Raw genomic sequence first — 22,777 nt, 5'->3', positions numbered from 1 at the left:
GAATTCGCGTCCAGTATGTAATCAGAAACGAGAAGAAGTGCATTATTCATAAAAATAGTGATGAGCTTTATAATTAGAGATGTAGGTATTTCAAACTGAACGAGAAAAAAATGACAGTGGGAAAATATGACCCAACGAATAATTATCTGTGTTTTGATAGCACTCCATTACGGAACCGATTGCGCTACATGTGCGATAGTGATACAGTATCAACTGCATTACATAGAGTGGATGGGAAACCTCTGTAAATTTATGAAAAACATTACAATCATCCAGTTTCTTTTAACCATATTACACATGTGGTGTCACCGCCAGACACCACACTTGCTAGGTGGTAGCTTTAAATCGGCCGCGGTCCATTAGTACATGTCGGACCCGCGTGTCGCCACTGTCAGTGATTGCAGACCGAGCGCCACCACACGGCAGGTCTCGAGAGACGGACTAGCACTCGCCCCAGTTGTACGGACGACGTAGCTAGCGATGCACACTGACGAAGCCTCGCTCATTTGCAGAGCAGATAGTTAGAATAGCCTTCAGCTAAGTCAATGGCTACGACCTAGCAAGGCGCCATTAGTAACATTGCATGTATCTAAAGAGTCTTACTTGTATCGCCACAATCTCCAGATGTACCAAAAGGATGGATTAAAGTTAAGTATTCCAGAAGCTACGTACTTTTCTTTATAGCATTCATTACGTATCCTGTTTCAGACCTCACGCACCCTGCTTTGGCTTAGCGCGTGCCTTTCGGCTTCCTCTCATTGTGTCTAGGCTGTCTTGTCTAGACACAACAACACACGCGTGTTTTCACTACGGAATAGAAAGCACCATCAGCCATTTTCCTATTGCGCATTAACTGAGCGACAATCAGAGCACAACGCTGCAGAGTCTGTGACTGTACACGATTTTTGAAATAAAAACTACTTAGCTAAAGCGCGGTTAATAAAAACTTTGATGGCTGTTAACACATTTGAATATCTTACAGCTTCATTTAAATAAACTTAGTAATACTGTATCTAATACGTTAAGTGGGACCTACTTCCAAAAGCGTAACAACACCAGTGTACGTGTGCTACGGCTTCTGACCAATCATTGCGTTTGTGATTTTTTACATTAGGTTTATTCTTATGATGAACGGATTGTAGCAACGGCGTATAACATCCAGATATATCGCTTTTATCTGTTTCGCTCAATGGAAGTTAATCTCTTCAGTGTGAATATAAGATTTGTTAGTCTTTGAAACTCGTTTGTCCATTTTAATGTCGACCACACAGATTCTGTCTCTGGAGGAATAATAATAGAAGATGGTGCTACAGACTTAGGCTGTAAGTTGTTTTGAAGTCAGGGCTTCCACTTAGGTGCATGAAAACATTAGCAGACTACTGTTTACGATTGTTTCTTTTGTGCACACGTAACAGTCAAATAGTTGTTTCTGAGAGTAAATGTTACAGTTCTTCCATGGATAACAATTCGTCTGGAAAGCACTTTCAGACGTTTTTGTGGTCTTACGTGCATATTTGATCCGGTAATGCGACGCATTACGCCACGTTGACGTAACTTTGTTTTTGTTACATGTTTTGTGTAGTATGTGACATGGAAAGGTTGCTTTCGTGGTCCAACGTTTTCCTGAATACGGACTGTTGAAATACATTCGATCTATGTGCTCTTCCCGTAAATGCTGAGAACATATTTTGCTGTGTTTGGTCGGTTCATCCAGAGAGCTTTACAAGTTGTACTGACGGGAAACGTGGAGCCAAATGGCGGAAGTAAAATCACTAGAAACAAAAGAAAATAGCGCAACAAAAATTCATATATATAACAGGGAATATCGCTCGAACTAGTCCGCCTGCGAATGTGATATGTTGCTTTACACTGTAGACTATAATCAGAATAACTAGTACACCCGTAAACAACGCAAACCGGCATTTTTCAAGAAAACACTTCCACCAGAAGCTAATGTTGGGCGAAAGTAGTATGGCGGACGTCGCTTCAAGTTTGAAACATTGTGACAACTTCCCTTGCTAAACCTCAGTGGGAAGTATAGTCCGCGTAATCGTAAGGTTCTGAGATTACTATTGAGTTACTACGAAAATCAAGTTTCGAATCCTGCAATTACATAAACTATTTCGCTATATTTAACACTGAGGTATAGTAAGGGAAGTTGTCACAATATTTCAAACTTAAAGACGACGTTCGCCATGTTACTTGCTCGCAACATTAGCTTCTGGTGGGTGTGTTTTGATGAAAAATGCCGGTTTGCGTCGTTTACGGGTGTACTAGTCATTATGATTATAGTCTGCAGTGTAAAACAACATATTACATTCGCAGGCGTACTCGTTTGAGCGATATTCCCTGTTATATACTTGAATTTTTGTTGCGCTATTTTTTCTTTTGTTTCTAGAGATTTTACTTCCGTCACTTGGCTCCACGTTTCTCGTGAGTCCAGTTTGTAAAGCACTTTAGGGAAGTTAAGATCTTCAGCACTCCAGCCACTTTTTCGCAAATCGGAACAATTTGAGTTTCGGTTCCGGTGTGCATAATATCTCAAAAATAACTGGCTGATTAATAACTTCAAAGCAATTCACTGATCAGCAAAACGTTAAAACTGAAGCCCTCTCCTTCCATTAAATTCATCACTTATTTAGTTTTGAACGTTATCTCGAAGTAAGTCAAACTACAATTACTAGGCTACTCAACAGACGTAGTTACCACACATTTCAATAGCAATTTTGTCAATTACAAGACGTTGCAGTGATCGTTAGAAGGTGATCATGACATTTTGGCGCTTGTTGCTATGGCTTAATGGAGTTGCATTTTTATCAGCCATCAGTGTAAAGCCTAGTTTACACGACGCCATTGGGTTGCGCCACTCGTTGCGTGGAATGAGTTGCACGCAAGTTGTTTGGTATATGACTGTAGACACGGTGACGCCAGTATACACTTCAGTTTCGTCGTTTTGTGGGTCCCTGAGTCGTCTCTGAAATGAAAGTTTTGGCAGCCGCACGTCGCACGAGTTGTGATGGAGTTAAAGTTTGTTGCATGGAATCGCTGCATAAGAAAAAAATAAGAAACGTGTTTCGATTCGTGACTGGATGAAGAAAAGACGTTAGCTCGGCTGCTCAGCATCCTTGCTGAAATAACTTATAACGGAAGATCCAAGAAGTTGTTTTAATTATTTCTTCTAAATAGAGTTAATAATACGATAAGTAATAAAGGTAGTGTAATGCATGCAGCGCTGTCGCCAGAACTGAAATTACAAATCATATTGCGTGCATAACAATCGAGAACACTCGGCATGCTATAAGATGCGGTTTTAGTTGCTGATGACGCTATTTCATTAACGCCAATAATTATTAACAGTAATAATTATTAACATTAGCAATAATAATTAATCGAAACGGGCCGCATTAAGAAGAGAATGGTTTGCAAACTACTCTCTTAAAGAGAGATCTTTACAGTGGCAATATTTCAAAATTCTAGCATTTGTGAATGGTGAGCACTGCAGCGACGTTTAAATGGCTAAATACTGAATGAAGAATGCAGCTTCTTGAATTTGTGTAGCCTTCTCCTCCTGTCAACAATATTCCTTAACAAAGAGTTGGAGAACTCGAACGATGGGATTTTAGTCTTGTAGACGAGAGCATTGGCGCAGCTAGAATTACACTTGCTTGTATTTTTCTGAATTCGGTTGTATATGTGCTCCTAACTCAATAAATTTTGCCCTGCAGTTCAGATAGTGTCAAACTGTCTATGTTATGATCGCACATGGCGGTCTGAGTGGCAACAATATGTTGCTTATTTTTGTAATCGGCAATACTGAAATCCCACTAACACCTACGCAAAGCATAGATATCTAGAAAGCGAACATTATTCTCCGTTCCCCAATTCATATTTCCGTTTGTCTACACTCTACGAAAACACATAACGTCGAAACTCTCGCAACTAGTGTCGCCAAAGTTGGAACACGCCTAAAGTGTTTTGTTTCACCAACGAGTTGCGCAAACGCGCGGCGCGCATGCGCAGTGGACGGTAGCGCACTTGCCTGCAACCTAGTGTCGTCGTGTAAACTAGGCTTTAGTAAAAGCGAGTAAATATGGTACATAAACAAGCTTTCCCTCGCAATCTACGCAGCACTGCATGCCTCAGCGGGAATCTCCTCACTCGGTGCTGTCTGCTGCCGGATGGGACAGATAAGCCGTCGTAAACACACCCGTCGATCCGATCCACAGAGGTGGCGGTTACGTAAAGGCGACTCATCTCCGACTGACCTCTGCGTCCCGCCCAGCCGCCAGACCAGACTGATCCTCACGTTGACCTCTCGCATGACGGCTGCAGAGGCTGCGGCTTCGGTTACTTAAGCGCCGGAGCGATAGCGCCCGGCGCACTGTGTACGTGTTCTGTGCTTCGGACATGGAGATCAGCTTCAAGAACCAACGCGTCCTGGTGACGGGAGCGGGTCGAGGTACATCACCAAAGCGGCAACAACAGTGCAATACATTATTAATAATTTCTACCGCTTTTTTCTAGTATTTATTAGCACGAAGCGTTTCGGTAGCATGCTGCCATCATCAGTTGCATTACAGTTACGTGTATAAGGAGCAGCCAAATGAAAACGAGACAGGTGGGAGAAAAATAAAGTATTATTTCAAAAGTAATCGCTATAACTGATAACACAGTTAACCCGCTGTAAGACAAGAGCGTCAACCCTTTAATGGAAAAATGTTTGTGGTTGCTTACGGAACCGTGACGGTCGTCAGGAACGCACCTCTTCGTCCGAAGCGCAACGACGTCTGTCGTTCTTTAGGTCTCCAAAAATGTGTAAACCACTTGAAGAGGAATCGGGACTGCGTGGAGCATGTGTAAGGGTTTCCCAGCGCAACATCTGCGGCATAGTCGAGGCAACCTTGGCAACATGAGGGCCGGCAATATCCTGCGACAGAATGATGCCGTCCGTCAACATTTCTGAGCGTTTGGACTTCAGTGTCCGCAGAAAGTCCACGTACCGCTGTGCGGTAATTGAGGCGCAGTGTTCCAGAAAGTTAATGAGCAGCAGGCACTGGCGATCATAGAAGAAGTTCATCGTGACCTTTCGTAGCTGGCGTGCCTGATGTTTCGACTATGCTGCAGAAGTGTCTCTCGACAGCTGTTACACATCTTCCAGACAGTCTGTATTTTTAAGCACTAACGAAAGACATTCGTGGGCGTCGATTTGCTTCGGACGAAGACGTACACACCTGGGTGCAATCATGGTTCCGTAGGCAACCGCAAATATTTGTCCGTGAAGGCGCTGACTGTCTTGTCTCACAGTGGGACATATGTTGTCAACATTTACGCTTATTACTTGTGAAATAATAATTAGTTTACTTTCTTTTTTACATCTGTCTGGTTTTAATTTGACTGTCGCTTAGATATTAACACGAAGTTTTATGTTTATTTCCTGGGTGTGCCCCTGAGGTTATATAATCAAAATTTAACCCTGATCGGAAAAATTCATTTACTTGAGTGCCTACATTAAGTGAGTTGTGTGTTTAAATCATCTCAGTGATGTCGGTAGTAGGTATTAAAATCTATGGAGAAAAAATAAAAACTTTGAGGTTCGCCGATGACATTGTAATTCTGTCAGAGACAGCAAAGGACTTGGAAGAGCAGTTGAACGGAATGGACAGTGTCTTGAAAGGAGGGTATAAGATGAACATCAACAAAAGCAAGACGAGAATAATGGAATGTAGTCTAATTAAGTCGGGTGATGCTGAGGGAATTAGATTAGGAAATGAGACACTTAAAATAGTAAAGGAGTTTTGCTGTTTGGGGAGCAAAATAACTGATGAAGGTCGAAGTAGAGAAGATATAAAATGTAGACTGGCAATGTCAAGGAAAGCGTTTCTGAAGAATAGAAATTTAACATCGAGTATAGATTTAAGTGTCAGGAAGTCGTTTCTGGAAGTATTTTTATGGAGTGTAGCCATGTATGGAAGTGAAATATGGACGATAAATAGTCTGGACAAGAAGAGAATAGAAGCTTTCGAAATGTGGTGCTACAGAAGAATGATGAAGATTAGATGGGTAGATCACATAACTAATGAGGAGGCATTGAATAGTATTAGGGAGAAGAGGAGTTTGTGGCACAACTTGACTAGAAGAAGGGACCGGTTGGTAGGACATGTTCTGAGGCATCAAGGGATCACAAATTTAGTATTGGTGGGCAGCGTGGAGGGTAAAAATCGTAGAGGTAGACCAAGAAATGAATACACTAAGCAGATTCAGAAGGATGTAGGTTGCAGTAAGTACTGGGAGATGAAGAAGCCTGCACAGGATATAGTAACATGGAGAGCTGCATCAAACCAGTCTCAGGACTGAAGACAACAACAACAACGACATTGATGTCTTCACTTACGAGGTGCGTTCCATATTGAATTACACGGTATTTTTTCCCATCATTCTGCGCGCGCCGTGTGACTGATAGCTATAGTTGCAAGTATGTAGTACTTTGGTCAAACCATATGTGGCAGGGTAGTCGCTCTAAGTCCCACATGCTGTCATTACATGAGTGCGCAATATGTGGTGTGATCATCAAAGACAGCCCTGGAAGACGTGGTTTCTGTGGAAGGAGGGTGTAGACACCGCTGATATTCATAGGCGGCTGGTGGCAATTTGTGGAGAGTGTGCACCGTCATTAAAAGGTGTTCTAGCAACGCGACAACGCCCGCCCCCTTACGATTACGATTCGGAAGACTACGGCTGCCAAAGCTGAAATGGGGCTCCAGGTGCTGCCACACGCATCGTATTCTCCTGACTTTTGCCCTCTTGATTGCCACATACTCAAGCCTATGAAGAAACCCCTGTGCAACATCACTTCACAGGCTTCCAGGATGAAGTTTCAAAATGGTTCAAATGGCTCTGAGCACTATGGGACTTAACTTCTAAGGTCATCAGTCCCCTAGAACTTAGAACTACTTAAACCTAACTAACCTAAGGGCAGCACACACATCCGTGCCCGAGGCAGGATTCGAACCTGCGATCGTAGCGGTCGCGCGGTCCCAGCTGTAGCGCCCAGAACCGCTCGGCCACCCCGGCCGGCAGGATGAAGGTAATCTGAAATACTTCTAAACACGTGTCTGTATGTATCAAGTTACTATGTGATAAATGTATAGAACAGTGTTAATATTAAACTTTTGAATGTAAACATGTGGAGCTCACGCTACACGATGTGAAATGCAGACTAGTCGGTATATTAAACAACCCGTCCGCAAGAAAGTAACCCGTCTTCAATGGAATTTACTTATGCTGTCTGACTGCAAAACAAAATTATTCCGATTAGAATGTTATCCCTGAATACAATTAATCTTTATCTTTAGCCTTGAAAACAATCACTGTACCAGAACCGTTACTCTACTTTCAGAGGAAATGAACATGTAGGTAAACGCATCTGACTTTCTGATAAACTGCTTGAAAACTAACAACATAGCACTTTGCTGAAATCTTTTACTGATATGAAACCTCTGAATTATTATGATATTTTCACAAATACGTACATTCCGACAATCGCTGTATTTTACAGTGCACATGGTTTTGATGATAATTAAATCTGTTGGCCAACCTGTGCGCAAATATTATTTGCCGTACTTGAGATATGCAATGCAAGATGGTATCTTACAAATTTTCACAAAAAATGCTTTTAAAGCACACACGATGCGCAGTAAAATGGAAATGCGCCTTTGGCGTCACTGGCCGGGAGGCCCCTTACGGGGCGGGTCCGGCCGCCTCGGTGCAGGTCTTAGCACATTCGGCGCCACGTTGGGTAATCTGCGCACCAGATGGGTATGAAATGATGACGAAGACAACACAACACCCAATCCATGAGCGGAGAAAATCCCCGAACCAGCCAGGAATCGAACTCTGGCCCGTAGCACGGCAGTCCGTCACGCTGACCACTCTTTTTTTTGTTCGATATAGTTCGTTGCGTTTGGTCTGGGCGGACGTCACAAGACATCAGTTCAAGTTGATCGTTGATTCCTTGACTCAGTTTTCTCTCTTTTTTTTTTCTATTACAGCGGCCGAGGAGCCCTCTGACCGAACACACTGAGCTATGGGGGGGATACGATGTCCACTGCGACTATACAAACACATTCCTAAGGCTAAAAAATGAAAGATGAGGAACTAAACTTAACGATTGATAAAGTTGAATAAAGACTCCAAGTATAGCTATGCTTCGTTAAATCATAACAAATATACACCCTTTCATTAAGACAAGTTAGCAAAATATATCTTAATAATTTTCCTGTCTACAATTACTTTCCTTGACACTTGTTTCAATTATAAAACCAAGCCATGTACGTCACTGTAAAATTTCTACAGTAAACTTTAACCATACACAATGTTCTAACAATAAGAAACTACACAATTAACGAATATAAAAACTAATTACCGTAGAAAACCTCCCTTTTGACATTCTTGCATTCGTATCATCTGAGTTCCACAATGTTTTTCGTCAGAATACATTATTAGAAAATTCTTTTTGGGTAATGCTGCCTCCATTACACGTCAGGTCAGCTGACATCCTTTACAAACCGAGTATATCGCCAGACTGTCTAACACACACTACACACTGCTACTCTCTGACTTACTCTAATATGAAACATCCTGGCAGATTAAAACTGTGTGCCCGACCGAGACTCGAACTCGGGACCTTTGCCTTTTGCGGGCAAGTGCTCTACACAGATAGGATTGATGGAGGACATCGAAAAAATCCAAATAGCAGCAGCTCGTCTTACTAATCGAGTTGGGGTGGTAATCGTTAAACCAAAGGCTATTTTTTTGCGGCGACATCTTTTCATGAAATTTGCAACACCTACTGTCTCTTCTGAATGTGAAAATATTTTATTGCCTCCAGTCTTTGTAGGGAGAAATGATTATCGTAATAAAACAAGAGAAATGAGAACTCCTACAGAAAGATTTAAGAGTTCATTTTTCCCACGCACTGCCCGCGAAAGGCAAAGGTCCCGAGTTCGAGTCTCGGTCGGGCACACAGTTTTAATCTGCCAGGAAGTTTCATATCAGCGCACACTCCGCTGCAGAGTGAAAATCTCATTCTGGTTACTCTAATATCTTGGGTCTGAAAACACAGGCTTGCATCGATACCATAGATGTTGAGTACATTTATCAGATTCACAACTTCATTAACAATTATGGCCAAAACTTGTTGAAAATCGACATGGCATATCGGACAGTCCCCTTTCAAATAAAAGGCCTAGAGATGTTAAAAAGGTGGGTGGAAAATAGGAATAATTCACTGAATTACACTCATATCACTGGCGAGGATTTTCAGTAGCATTTTAAATCCTATACTGTGTTCGAATGTTGTGAGTTACCTCGAAGGTAATAGTGTATTAACAAATAGTCAGCACGGATTCACAAATTAACATCCTTGTAAAACAACCTTTAGGCTGTTTCTCTGTCGTTTCACTCCCTGACAGTGCGTGGGAAAAATGAACTCTTAAATCTTTCTGTAGGAGCTCTCATTTCTCTTGTTTTATTACGATAATCATTTCTCCCTACGAAGACTGGAGGCAATAAAATATTTTCACATTCAGAAGAGACAGTAGGTGTTGCAAATTTCATGAAAAGATGTCGCCGCAAAAAAATAGCCTTTGGTTTAACGATTACCACCCCAACTCGATTAGTAAGACGAGCTGCTGCTACTTGGATTTTTTCGATGTCCAATCCTATCTGTTAAGAATGCCGTATTGCACAGCGATACGCTACCAGAGGACGGACATGCATAGTGTAGGCAGTCGCTTTAGTAGAGCTGTAGCATCTTGTAACTCTTCTGCAAAAAAAAAGGCGGTCTTTGGTTTGCCCTCCCAGCAACATTGTGTGATCGATCCAATTGAAGTTGTCCGTAATTGTAGTTCCTAGGTATGTAGTCGAACTGACAGTTCTAAATGTGTGTGATTTATTGTGTAACGGAAATTTAACGGATTTATTTTTGTTCAAAATGGTTCGAATGGCTCCGAACACTAAACATCTGTGGTCATCAGTCCCCTAGAACTTAGAACTACTTAAACCTAACTAACCTAAGGACATAACTCACATCCATGTCCGAGGCAGAATTCGAGCCTGCGACCGTAGCGGTCGCGTGGTTCTAGACTGTAGCTCCCAGAACCGCTCGGCCACTCCGGCCGGCATTCAGGGACAACTGCCGCTTTTTGGAGCGTACAGAAATCGTGTCTGAGTCACTTTGCAACTGGTTTTCATCTTCTAATGACTTTTATAGACGGTAAATGACAGCATTGTCTGGAAATAATCTAAGAAGTCTGCTCATATTGTCTCCTGAATGGTTTATATAGTTTAGGAACAGCAGAGGGTTTATGACACTCCCTCGGAGGACGAGAGATAACGCTTCTGTTTGCTCAATGGCTTACCGTCGTAGTGTGCCTTTTCTGAGAGCAAATCACGAAGCCACGCGTATAACTTTGACGATGTAGGCACGCAACTTCATTAAAAGTCTCTTGTGAGGAACGGAGTCAAAAGCCTACTGTAAATCTAGAAATATGCAAACAGTTTGATATCCCCTGTCGATGGCACTCATTACTTCGCACGTATAAAAAGCTAGTTGTGTTTTACAGGAACGATATTTTCTGAATCCGTGTTGACTATGTGTCAATAGACACTTACCTTCGGGGTAATTCATAATGTAAGAACACAGTATCGATTCCAAATTGCTGCTGCAAATCAACGTCAGTAATCTGGGTCTGTAATTCAGTAAATTATTTCTATTTTCTTTTTTGAGTATTGGAGTGACCTGTGCGACGTTCCAGTCTTTTGGTACGGATTTTCGCCGAGCTAGCGGTTGTATATGATTGCTAAGTGTGGAGCTGTTGTATCTGCATACTCTGTAAGGAAACTATTTAGTATGCTATGTGGACCACAACACTTGCGCGTATTTAGTGCTTTAAGCTGCGCTTCTAAGTTACTACACTGGCAGTTGTTCTTGATACGAATTCTGGATTATTTACTTCTTGTTATTTGGTGAAGGAATTCCTGAAAATTGCGCTTAAAACAGTATTTAAGTCGCGATTTCCTCTGTCTTCATCTTTTACATGTCATCCGCAAGATGGTGATTTCCCCACTGCTCACGGTGATTTTTTCTGGTTGGCATACCGACTCTGGACTGCACGGCCTTCTAACGGAAACTTTTTTATGGCCGCTTATGTGAGTGTGTTTGTATGTTTAGAATCACAAGACAGTTTTCAGGTGATCATCATTTGTACTCAGGTCATTCATGCGCAAGTGTTTCCGTCGTGATTACGGCCCCACGACGGGATGTACAGACTTTGAACGCGGAATGGTAGTTGGAGCTAGACGCATGGGACACTCCATGTGGGAAATGGTTAGGGACTTGAGTATTCCGAGATCTACAGTGACAAGAGTGTGCGCAGACAAGCACATTTCAGGTATTACCTCTCACCACGTATGAAGAGCAGCGGCGTTTGCGTAGAGTTGTCAGTGCTAAGGGACAAGCAGCACTGCGTGAAATAACTGCAGAAGTCAATGTGGGCGTGCGGCAAACGTATCCGTTAGGACAGCGCGGAGAAATTTAGCGTTAACGGACTACGTACGGCAGTACACGAACGACGTGAGTGCCTCTGCTAACAGCACGACGCCGCCGGCTGCGTCTCTCCTGGACTCGTGACCATAGCGGTTGGACCCTCGACGGCTGGAAAACCGTAGCCTGCTCGGATGAGTCCCGATTTCAGTTCATAAGAGCTGATGGTAGGGTACGGGTGTTGGGGAGACGTCACAAAGCCGTGGACCCAAGTCGTCAACAAGCCACTGTGCGACCTGGTGGTGGCTCCACAATGGTGCAGGCCGTGTTTACGCGGAATAGACTGCACCGTCTGGCCCAACTGAACCAGTCACCGACGGGAAATCATTATGTTCGGCTACTTAGAGACCATTTACAGCCATTCGTGGACTTCATGTCTCCAAACGACGATGGATTTTTCTGTGGATTACACTGTGCCCTGGCACCGGACTGCAGCTGCTTGCGACTGGTTTGAAGAACATTCTGGACAATCCGAGAGAATGATTGGGCCACCCGGATAGTCCGACATGAATCCAATCGAACATTCGTGGGACATAATCGAAAAGTCAGTTCGTGCACAAACTCCTGCACCGGCAAACTTTCTCAATTGCGGACGGCTATAGAGGCAGTGTGGCTCTCCGCGTGGGACTTCAAACGGCTTTTTGAGTCCACGTCACGTCGAGTTGCTGCTCTAAGCCGGGAAAAAGGAGATTCGACACGATACTGGGAGGTGTCCCACGACTTTCTTTGCATAAGATTATAGCTACTACGCTGCTTTCTGTGGCGTCCCTGGTGGTCGCTCCACCGCTGTATAAGTTATGTTTCGTTTGCGCGCCCGCAGCGCACACAACAATCTTCCGACGGCAAGTCCCAAGCCGTCATTACCTGCAGGCCTCCGCCCTTACTGATTGTCGCAAATTTTCATCTCGATCGCTTCATTTATTACGCTATCCAGAAACTATTAGTCCGTCTAATAACAGATATCGTGTCGAATGCAGTACAATGTCCGTTTTCCAGAGAATACTCTGCCACCACGGATTTCTTTGGGTGCCATAGACGAAAGCATCTCTCTCGTTCTACACAGAACTGCTCAATATTACGCACAATATGTCCGACATAAAACTGTACACGTTTACACGGTATTTTATATACTACTGGTGTTCTGACGCCTGTAAGTAGCGATTGGGAACGCAGAGCCCACCTGCCATGTTTTTAATGCACAATATTTTTTACAAATTAATTAAATTAATTATAGTATGATATATTATGAAATTTTCGGTACAAAGATTTTTTGTAACATAAAAATCGATGTTTTATCTTATAAATTTTTTTATAATTGTATAAAAATCTTGGTGCTGAAAATATTTATAAACATAACATAATAAAATACTCATTTCCATTCATTTTTTATGGCCTCTAGTGATTTATACAAATGTTTACACTGTTTATACAATGCAGTCCAATAATGGTTCAAATGGCCCTGAGCACTATGGGACTTAACATCTGTGGTCATCAGTCCCCTAGAACTTAGAACTACTTAAACCTAACTAACCTAAGGACATCACACACATCCATGCCCGAGGCAGGATTCGAACCTGCGACCGTAGCAGTCGCGCGGTTCCGGACTGCGCGCCTAGAACAGTTCAATAATAATTCAATAATAAATTCAATAGAGAGTTAGCTGTACAGGGATTGCTATAATTTGTTATTGTATGAAGTGTGTTTTACTCTCCTGTCTGCCCAATAAATCTTCATTCTTTCAGATACTTTCTTTCTTTCTTCGTCTGAGATCACTCTTCCTGCCGCCCTTTTACTGATCTTCGTTTGTAGCATGGTTGGTGTGTCATGCAGGATTGTGTTTTTTTTCTGTTTTCTTTTTAGGTCGTCTACTGTAATTTGGAGTTCTCTTACATCTTCATTAATTTCTGTAGTCCATTTGATGTTGCTCTTACTATTCCCCAATTTTCTATTATTCCCTTACCAATTCCGTTTTCTGGCGTTCTCATCAGATTCCAAAGAATGAGACATAATTTTCTGGTTCTATTTTCTTGTACGCTGTTTCATTTGAAGCTGTTATCCAATGCCCATTTACTCGATATTGTTTATTTATGCATGTCCTAATTATTCTTCTCTATGTGTTTAGAATTTTGTTGTTTTGAAGGTGGTTTCAGCTACTTTAGTTATTTCTGATTGTGTAACTACTGCATATTTTTTTAATTTTGCATGTGTGGATAGATTTTTTGTAATAGGTGGTTTTGGAAATGTAATTTCCTTTGTTTAGTTTTTCTGTTCTGTTTTGCCAAGACGGTTTCTCACTTAGACTGTAAGTTACGATATCACCTAAATATTTAATTTTTTCAAAAATTTAGATTTCTCGTCCTCGCTTTGTAATTTTGTTCGCAAGTGGTGAGCCAGTTTGCATAATCTCTGTCTTTTTAAATGGTATTCTGAGGCCAATTTTTTGTGCTATTTCTTGTAATGATTTAACTTTTTTCCTGATTTCTTGAACATTGTTGGCTGGAGAGCAAAATCATCAGCAAATCCCAAGCAGTTCAAACTTATACTAGTTTCAGCACTACCAATTCTTATGTTCTTTAGGTTATTCCTGTACTATCCTTTCAATGTGTATTCCAGGGCACAGTTGACCAATAACGGTGATAGACAGTCACCTTGATCTTAAGCCTGTTTTCTTAAGCAACTGTTCAGAAATTTCTCCTCTAAACTTAACCCTCGATTTGGTGTTGGTCAGAGTAAGTCCTAGTAATTTAATTAGTTTTGCTTGAAGTCAAAATTCCCTAACAAAAAATGGTTCAAATGGCTCTGAGCACTATGGGACTTAACTACTAAGGTCATCAGTCCCCTAGTCCTTAGAACTACTTAAACCTAACTAACCTAAGGACATCACACACATCCATGCCCGAGGCACGATTCGAACCTGCGAACGTAGCGGTCGCGCGGTTCCAGACTATAGCGCCTAGAACCACTCGGCCACCCAGGCCGGCAAATTCCCTAACATTCTTACTACTGAAGGTTTATGGAGGCAGTCATATGCCTTCTTAAAATCTGCAAATGCCATTGCAAGACGTTTGTTTCGTTTCGTGTAGTATGCCATAATCAATTTTAAACTAATGATACACTCTGCACGGATTCTCCATAGTCTGAAACCTCCCGGGTATTCCCCTAACTCCTGTTCTACTTGTTCCCTAATCTTCCGTGTAGGATCTTGGATAAAATCTTGTATGTGCGGTCTAGGAGAGAGATTCCGCTGTAGTTGTCTGAATTGCTCTTACCGCCCTTCTTCTATAGTGGGTTTATGATAGCTGTCGTCCAATGTTCAAGGAATTGTTGTGTTACCAAAAATTTTTGTTGGAGCCTTGTGTATGAAGGCTTTGTCTGTGTCACTTGAACATTTCCACATTTCAATAAAAACCTGATCTTCTCCACATGCTTTATAATTTTTTCGTCCTTTGAGGACTCTTTCTACTGCTTGGAAGGCTGGAGCATCTAATTTGTTAGGTTCCGTTTTAACTGGGATATTTACATTGATTTGCAAAAATTCTTTGGGTTCTTCACGATTCAAAAGTTTATTGAATGCCTTTGCCATGATTTTAGCATTTTCTTTGTTATTGTGTGCCGCTTTTCAACTTCATCTTTTAGTACTGACGTGGAGGGGGGCGGGGGGGTTAATGTTGTATTTATTTCCGTAAGATTTTGTAGTAGTTGTTGGAATTGGTTTTGTGGTAATTACCTTCTATAGTGACAAATTTGCGTGGCCATCGTCCGCAGCAAGCATATAAATATTTGTTTTGTAAATAAAACTGCCTTTTCCTGCCGCTATTTAATTTATTTATCCCATACGCGTTTCGCCTTATCTTGTTCTAAGGCATCTATAAAGGAGATCTATAAGGATATAGTTCACGTCGCGATTTTTTTGTAAAAAAGAAATTACTTACGATTTGCTGATGTGCGTTTCCTCACATCTGGTCTGGAGGTCGCACTACCTCTTTTATTACTGACATACAAGCACAACTTTACGTTCTGACCTTCTTCATACTGTTCACCACGTTTCTCATTCTTTCCTGGGGTGTACTATGTTCTTTTGCCACTCGATACAACAATTTCATCGGACACTGCTTTTCACAACGTAAATATTACGACTCAGTTACGTGTTTCCTTCTCTTTGGCACGATTACCTACTTGTTGCCAACCTAACAAAGTACGAAGTATATGTTAACGACTAATTTCTATTCATTGTGTTTATACCGTGTGTGTGTATGAGAGATAGATAGACACAGAGAGAGAGAGAGAGAGAGAGAGAGAGCCGACGAACGCGATTTTTTTTTAGGTTGGTGGTTTGAATTGTATGTTGTAGTACTAGCTGTTAGCGAGTGGTTGAAAACTTTGGTGACAGCTGATTTGACTTTCCGTTTCATCATTCTGTGGAGGGGTTCCTGGATAAGTAAGTGTGAAGATTGTGGATAGTATTATTATTGCATTGGACAGTATTATTATATTAATCCTCTTTGGGAGCGTTATTCTATGTTTTTATCTATTAGAGTAAATAATGAATTGCTTGGCATGCATACTTGGTCGTTCAACAGGGTTTTTCTTTCTACTTTGGTTTTCTGTATGTGGTACTTTTCTTGCAGGGTTAGGAGGTGCTTTTTATTGTTGATCCTAATTATTTTCATGTCCTCTTCTCTAGTGGTTGGTTTGTGATCATATTTTCTTAGGTGTTCTGCAGATTTTGAGTGGTTTGTCCCATATTTCCAGCTTTCATGTGTTCTTTGTATCTGACATTAAATGTTCTACCTCATTTTCCTATGTATCTGCCTTCACAATTGTTACACTGTAGTTGATGTATACCTGCTTTCTGGTAAATGACTCTATTTTTTGCCAGTTTTCGGGTGTATTTTTGTACAGAATTTTCTGTTGCGTATACTATGTTTATTCTCTGTCTTTTGAAAATGTTGGTGATTTTATGGGTGAGTTTGTGTTTGTATGGCATTGTGTACTATCTTGTGTTTTCTTCAGCTTTTTCTGATTATCCTGTGTAGTTGTTATGGGACTGCATGTTTGTGTTTGGTTCTGTTGTGTTGTTGTCTGTCGTTTGGTGCTTTCCGCTTTTATCTTACTTTTAGTTTTCTTGTTTAGCTTTGTGACTGTATTATTATTATAACTATCATTTTGTGCTATCTGCATTATTATCTGCAGCTCTTTTTGGTAACTTTCTTTGGTGAGTGGTACTGTGTTGCGTCTATGGAGCATGTGTCGAAGTGTTGCTTGCTTTTGTGAATGTGGGTGGCTCGAAGATTGGGAATGATAATGTCCATTGCAGTGTGTTTACGGTAAATTTCAAACATAAGCTTATTGTTTTGTTTTTTATTCTTATATCCAGAAAGTTAATTTGATTGTTTTGTTCTCTTTCAACTGTGTATTGTATATTTTTATGTATCTTGCTGATATCAGTATATAGTTTTTCAATTTTTGTTTGTGGTTCATTTGTTAAACAAAGGATGTCATCCATATACCTGAACCAGTACAATATGTTGTATTCTTTTGCTACTGCTTTTGTGAAAATGATCTGTTCAATGTGGTTTACAAAAATGTTTGCTAAGGCTCATGAAACTGGGGGCCCCATTTGTAACCCATCTTCTTATAAATAAAATTCATTACTGAACTGGAAGTAATTTTGTTCTGTTATGAGCTTTATTAATGTGCATATTTCCTTAATCTGTTCATCGGAGAGAAGACAATAAGTTTTCAAGTTTTTATGTATGATTTCTATTGTTTCTGGTACTGGTATGTTGGAATACATGCTTTCTATAACAAATGAGAAAATGAGAAGAGTGTTGCTGTGTCTGGGATTTTTATATCTTTTATTTGTTGTTTTAGCTGTGTAGTGTCTTAATGGTTCTGTCTTCTTGTACTTAGAAATTTTCAGTTAGTAATTTTAACATGTATCCTGCAAGATTGTAAGTGGGGGGATTTTCTGAAATCCAGTATTGGCCTCACAGGTGTGAAACTTATTTCTAATATATTTATTAGAGAATTATTTCATAAACATACAACATAGAAGTAAGGAACTACGCTTCGAAAAATTTAATGTTCAGAAAATGTTTTACGTGGTGTGTATGACATACAGAAGTCCTGAAAAGTAACCTACTTACAACTAAAAATATAACAAATAATAGGCGTTTTCATGTTTCTTCTGGAGGAGCACCCAATTCACATCCTTCACGCAAACAAAATCACAGTGTTGAAGACACAGATATTGTCTGCACCATTTTCGCGAATATTTCCTCAGCCTTCTTGTATTAGTTGTGAGGCAGGGTTTGCAACATTTCCGTCTTCCTTGATTGGAGTCGGCACTGTCGGCTCACTCACCAACAAGAACTAAAGGTCGGCGATTTTGCAGCAGAATTTCAATATTGCCCTTAGTCAGGGTCTGAGGTAGACTGGAAAGCAGACTTCGTTTTACCAATTGATCTTCCAAGAGTTCCCATAAGAGCTGACGAACAACCGTCGGAGGAGACTTTCGTTGCCATTTCCCATATAAATTATCTGGGAATTTATACCAGCAGCATTCAGTATCGAATATAAAATACGACCATGGGCCAGCGTCGTGTACCCCTCTGAACGTTGTGGGCAGAGCACAATTTCTGAAAAACATCAACTGCAATTTTGTGTGTGCTATAATAATTTATCATAATAGGTTTTCTTTCATCTCCTGTGTTTTCGTCAATTTCAGCGTCATAAAGTATACTTGAAATTTTGTGGGACGTAAGAAACGATCGTACCTTCTTCCCTGTAAGCAAATATGCTAGAATTTGCAGCCATGGTTTTCACGTCTTTCATTTCTTTTGGAAACTGCCATTTATTTGTTTTCAGAGTTCCACCATATGACAGCCGGTGCTCTGATAAATCACGGAGCAGATTTACATCGCTGAACCAGTTGTCAGCATAGACGTTACGTCCTGAATTAGCGAGAGGGGCCACCAAACGTTCAACCACGTCACTGCTTTTGTTATCAAGCTGAAAAGGGCCATCTGGCTGTCTGCCAGCATAGATCTCCATGTTGCAGGTGTAAAACAGTTTGGAATCAACTCTAGCAATTATTTTTATTCCATACTTTGCCGGCCTCGACACTATATATTGGATAAAAGAACAACGGCCTCTGAAGGCCTCGCGTTTCTCGTCAATGATGACGTTTTGGCCTGCAACGTAACAAGATTGGCAGTTCGTCACAAACATTTGAAATAAATCTCTAATTGGCGCCAGGCGGTCCCCTATTCTGCGTTTACTACGTGATTGTGTACCATCAAAAGCGCAGAGCTTATAACAGAAAATGAAACTTGTACCTACTCATGGTCAACCGAAGTATCTGGTTTCCGAGCCCCTTGGAATCACACAGATCTTGAAGACCTTTCCTTCCCGCCTTCTGCATTTTAGCTACGTATAGAACTCCAATGAAGGCTTTTATCTCGACTAAGTCCCAACGGACTTGCTTCGAACAATTCTAATGTATTGGTTCGTGTTCATTACAATCATTTCCAGCATTTCCTGGTCAAATAAGCATTCCCATGTTTTTGAAATTCCTTCAATATTATTTGCTTTCCTAGTGACACCAGGAAGCCTTATGCGGAGATTTTTTTTTCCTGCGGTTTGTGTATTGTGCCTTTTACCAATCGAATGATTTGATTATTTTCTTTCCTCTCTTCCTATAACAACGATGCACGTGGCCATCTTCCTCACCTGAACTTACGTCTGTGTCACTCTGTTCAGTCTCTGAGTCGTCTCTTTCTTCTGTGCTTTCTTAGGCATCAGTAATTATCTCTTCGTCTCCGCCGCGCGGGAATAGCCGAGCGGTCTGAGACGCTGCATTCATGGACTGTGCGGCTGCTCCCGGCAGAGGTTCCAGTCCTCCCTCGGGCATGAGTGTGTGTGTTTGTCCTCAGCATAATTTAGGTTAAGTAGTGTGTAAGCTCAGGGACTGATGACCTTAGCAGTTAAGTCCCGTAAGATTTCATACACGTTTGAACAGATCGAGAATAGGAGCCCTGTGTGCAGTATTTTCGCCCTCGTCATCGCTGCCTTGAAACAAAATTTGTTGAAAATCTGTAACTTCTGGATTGCGTGTATCCAGAATTTCATTTGATCGCATGTCCAGACAAACAACAGTCCTGTAAACAATGTTAACATTCTATAGTTGCAAAACAAATTAAAAATAAAAAGAGTAGTTCAGACCATTGTAAAGGAACGAGGAAGACTAGAAAGTAAATGCTGGCGCTGGATCGAAGAGATGCAGAAACAGTTTCTATTATATAAGTGCACAATAATAATTTCCACTTCACATGCAGAATGGTTGAAGGTAAAACATAGAGAAGAATGACACTGAGGAAAATTCAATGAATCAAGAATGCTTACGGGGATGCTGGCGTGGTATCTGTGCGATCCGTCGCTCCTCTTCTCGCGTCCGTCGTAATGTAATATATTATTATTATGTTGATTGTTGCCGACTTACGTGGTGGGCCTTAATAAAAATGATATTTCATTCAATTTTGATTTACGGTTAAATGCTTTTGTGAAGTTCTCATGTTTAACAATATTAATCTTAAATTATTTGTTACGTTAATGAATGTTAGACTCGCTGAATCTTAAAAGATGAGCACATAAGTTGAACAATGGAATAAACCTTTCATATTATTTTCCTCGGCTAGTCAGTTCACTTTAAAGCAAAAAATCTTTAGCTATTAATTACAATTGCGGCCCACACACGTGCGAGGGTATTTTTTCTTACCTCCGTTAACCATTGCATTGTAGTCGGAGTCCTGGCTCTGGCTCTCGGCTATGGTACTGAAAATAAGAAACTTAAAGCTACGTATTTCTGCAACTTCATGCGGCTGTGGTGAAAAATGAATATTATGTTAATAGCGGGCGAGTTTTTCGCTTCCGCTAATTTTTAATAAGTTAATATCGCCACGTAATGGCGTCGTTGGCTGCAACGGCCGCTGCGATCGTTGAACTGTAAATTACTCGAATGCAGGTTAATTCAAGGAAGGCGGACATGAAATCGGGATCACCTCTTACAAATTAAAAGTGCACAATAATATTAAATTAATGTATTATCTGCTTAATTCATACAAATATGCTTACATTTGCCAGCACTCGCAAGATGTCCGTCTACACGCAACCAAGAAAAGAGAAGAAGTGAAGACGACTAAAAAATTAACAAAAGAGCGTATTTTGTCTCTTTAGATCATTTTGTTATATTTCTTTGCCCTCGAAACTTACACAGAGAAATGATAAAAATACATATTATTCAATTTTTAAATGTCTCCTCTTTATAAATACAGTTTTTTAAAAATACTTTCGTATTACCTCACTGGGGACGCTATACTCTGTAAATAAGATGTCGCTCTTGTGGAAGTTGTGAGGGTACTGGTGTGCAGTATCTGTAAGTGGTTGTTCTTTGGAGGGCGACAATGCCCAGTGGCGCAGACAGTCGCAAGCAGAGGCAGTTGTTGAGAAGCTGTCGAAGGTGTAGGCTGCGTGAGCCAAAGGCGGTTGCGTGGCGAAGGAATTATCTCTATGTTTAACAGTAGTGGCACACAGTTTGAATAATAGTGTGTTTATGTTTGTGCAGTGTGATAAAGGAAATAAATTAAATTTTACCAGTTCTTAATGCGTCTCCATCAGTTAGTACCACACCAAGGGCGTACCCAGGATCTGAACTGGGGGGGGGGGGGGGCGGGGCAGGTCGTACTAGTCTCCGGAAACAAGGACTCGAGACAACATACAGCACCTCTTAGTAAATAAAACAATAAACCAGTGAAAAACTGCGAATATCTTCTAGGGGGGGGGGGGGGGGGCGGGGGGGGGGGGGGGGCAGCTGCCCCTCACTGGGTACACCCATGTACCACTGTTGTGTACATAGTTCCGCGTAGTCAGCGCGTACACAACCTTCCCTGTAGAGCGCGCCCCGCTAAGCACAACAGCGCAGGCGCAGCGCTCGTCCGTCTCCGCACTACGAGATGGCGCTGTCTTAGAGGCGGACCAAATTCTGCTTCCGCCGATCCGCGTATTAATATGTCACGCAGCCAATGAGATTGCTAACATAGAACCTTTTCTCCTCATGAATCACACTCGCGCAGTGATACCTGAATGCGCGAGGTATTATAACGAGTGTACAGACCTCCGATTAGTCAGTCTGCATTAGTCTGCAGACAAGTTTCAGTCTGCGCCTAATAAGATTATCATATTCCTCTACATAGCCATGAAGATAAAGGAATAGACACTTTGTCAAGTATCAGAGTTATGTGAGAATAAGATTAACGTACCAAGACCAAAGGAACTTCAGATTGTCATTTGTAAACAGCATCCAGAATCAAGTTACATAATGTCTATGTTATTTATTATTTTAATAAATGTGTGTGAAAATTAATCAAGTTCTGTTTAAAGTTGGTCACCGTCAATCTGCTACTCTAAGCGTGCAAGTGGCATTTCTATCGTCTGACCTAACGGCAGAAGATAAACACGCCACGATAAGCCCACGAGACATATTGCTGACACTCGCCTGCTTTGTAGAGCGACAAAGCAAATAATCTGATGGTGTGTGTACCGAAGGTCTTACAGTACGCACACCATTGCATTTAACAATGAACTAAGTCTCGATGTACACCGTCAGCTAAAACAAGAGGAATGTAACATAATACTCATTAATTAACCCATATAATCTCAAAGAAGACGGGAGCTTATAAAGTAAACACACTATTGCCTGTTGTGAATGCCCGAGTCAGGGGGATAGACGAGAGGCGGGGTAAATAACACCGCAGGCGTTGGGACGTAGGCACAGAAACACTACCGAGTGGATCTATTCGATCCAGCGCCAGCATCAGAGCGTTAAATAAGTCTGCAACACTTTCGTCAAGTAACTGGGAGAGCAGATCTTTCCAACCTTTGATGAGAACGCGTGGGGATGATTACGCCACGACCATAATATCTCGTCCTCCAAAACGCAGACCAAAAGCTTATACAAAAAGGTACGGCCAAACTTTCAGGAAACATTCCTCACACACAAAGAAAGAAAATATGTTATGTGGACATGGACTTTCCATGTTTGAGCTCATTTTATTACGTCTCTTCAAATCACATTAATCATGGAATGGAAACACACGGCAACAGAACGTACCAGCG

At 41.3% G+C, this 22,777-nt stretch overlaps 1 protein-coding gene across 1 annotated transcript in view; it reads left to right on the top strand.

Annotated features, from left to right (window-relative positions):
* Positions 1 to 4,308: 4,308 nt before the first annotated feature.
* LOC124551109 (L-xylulose reductase-like) overlaps positions 4,309 to 22,777 on the top strand; it is a 65,508-nt gene continuing 47,039 nt past the window's right edge. The window contains exon 1 of the mRNA XM_047126047.1: positions 4,309 to 4,459. Within this exon, the coding sequence (XP_046982003.1) occupies positions 4,408 to 4,459 (52 nt within the window). The 5' untranslated portion in view covers positions 4,309 to 4,407. The remainder of the gene's footprint in view (positions 4,460 to 22,777) is intronic.

Source organism: Schistocerca americana, chromosome 9 (genome assembly GCF_021461395.2).
Source record: "Schistocerca americana isolate TAMUIC-IGC-003095 chromosome 9, iqSchAmer2.1, whole genome shotgun sequence".
Classification (NCBI taxonomy): domain Eukaryota; kingdom Metazoa; phylum Arthropoda; class Insecta; order Orthoptera; family Acrididae; genus Schistocerca; species Schistocerca americana.
This window is presented reverse-complemented; position numbering and strand designations above follow the sequence as displayed.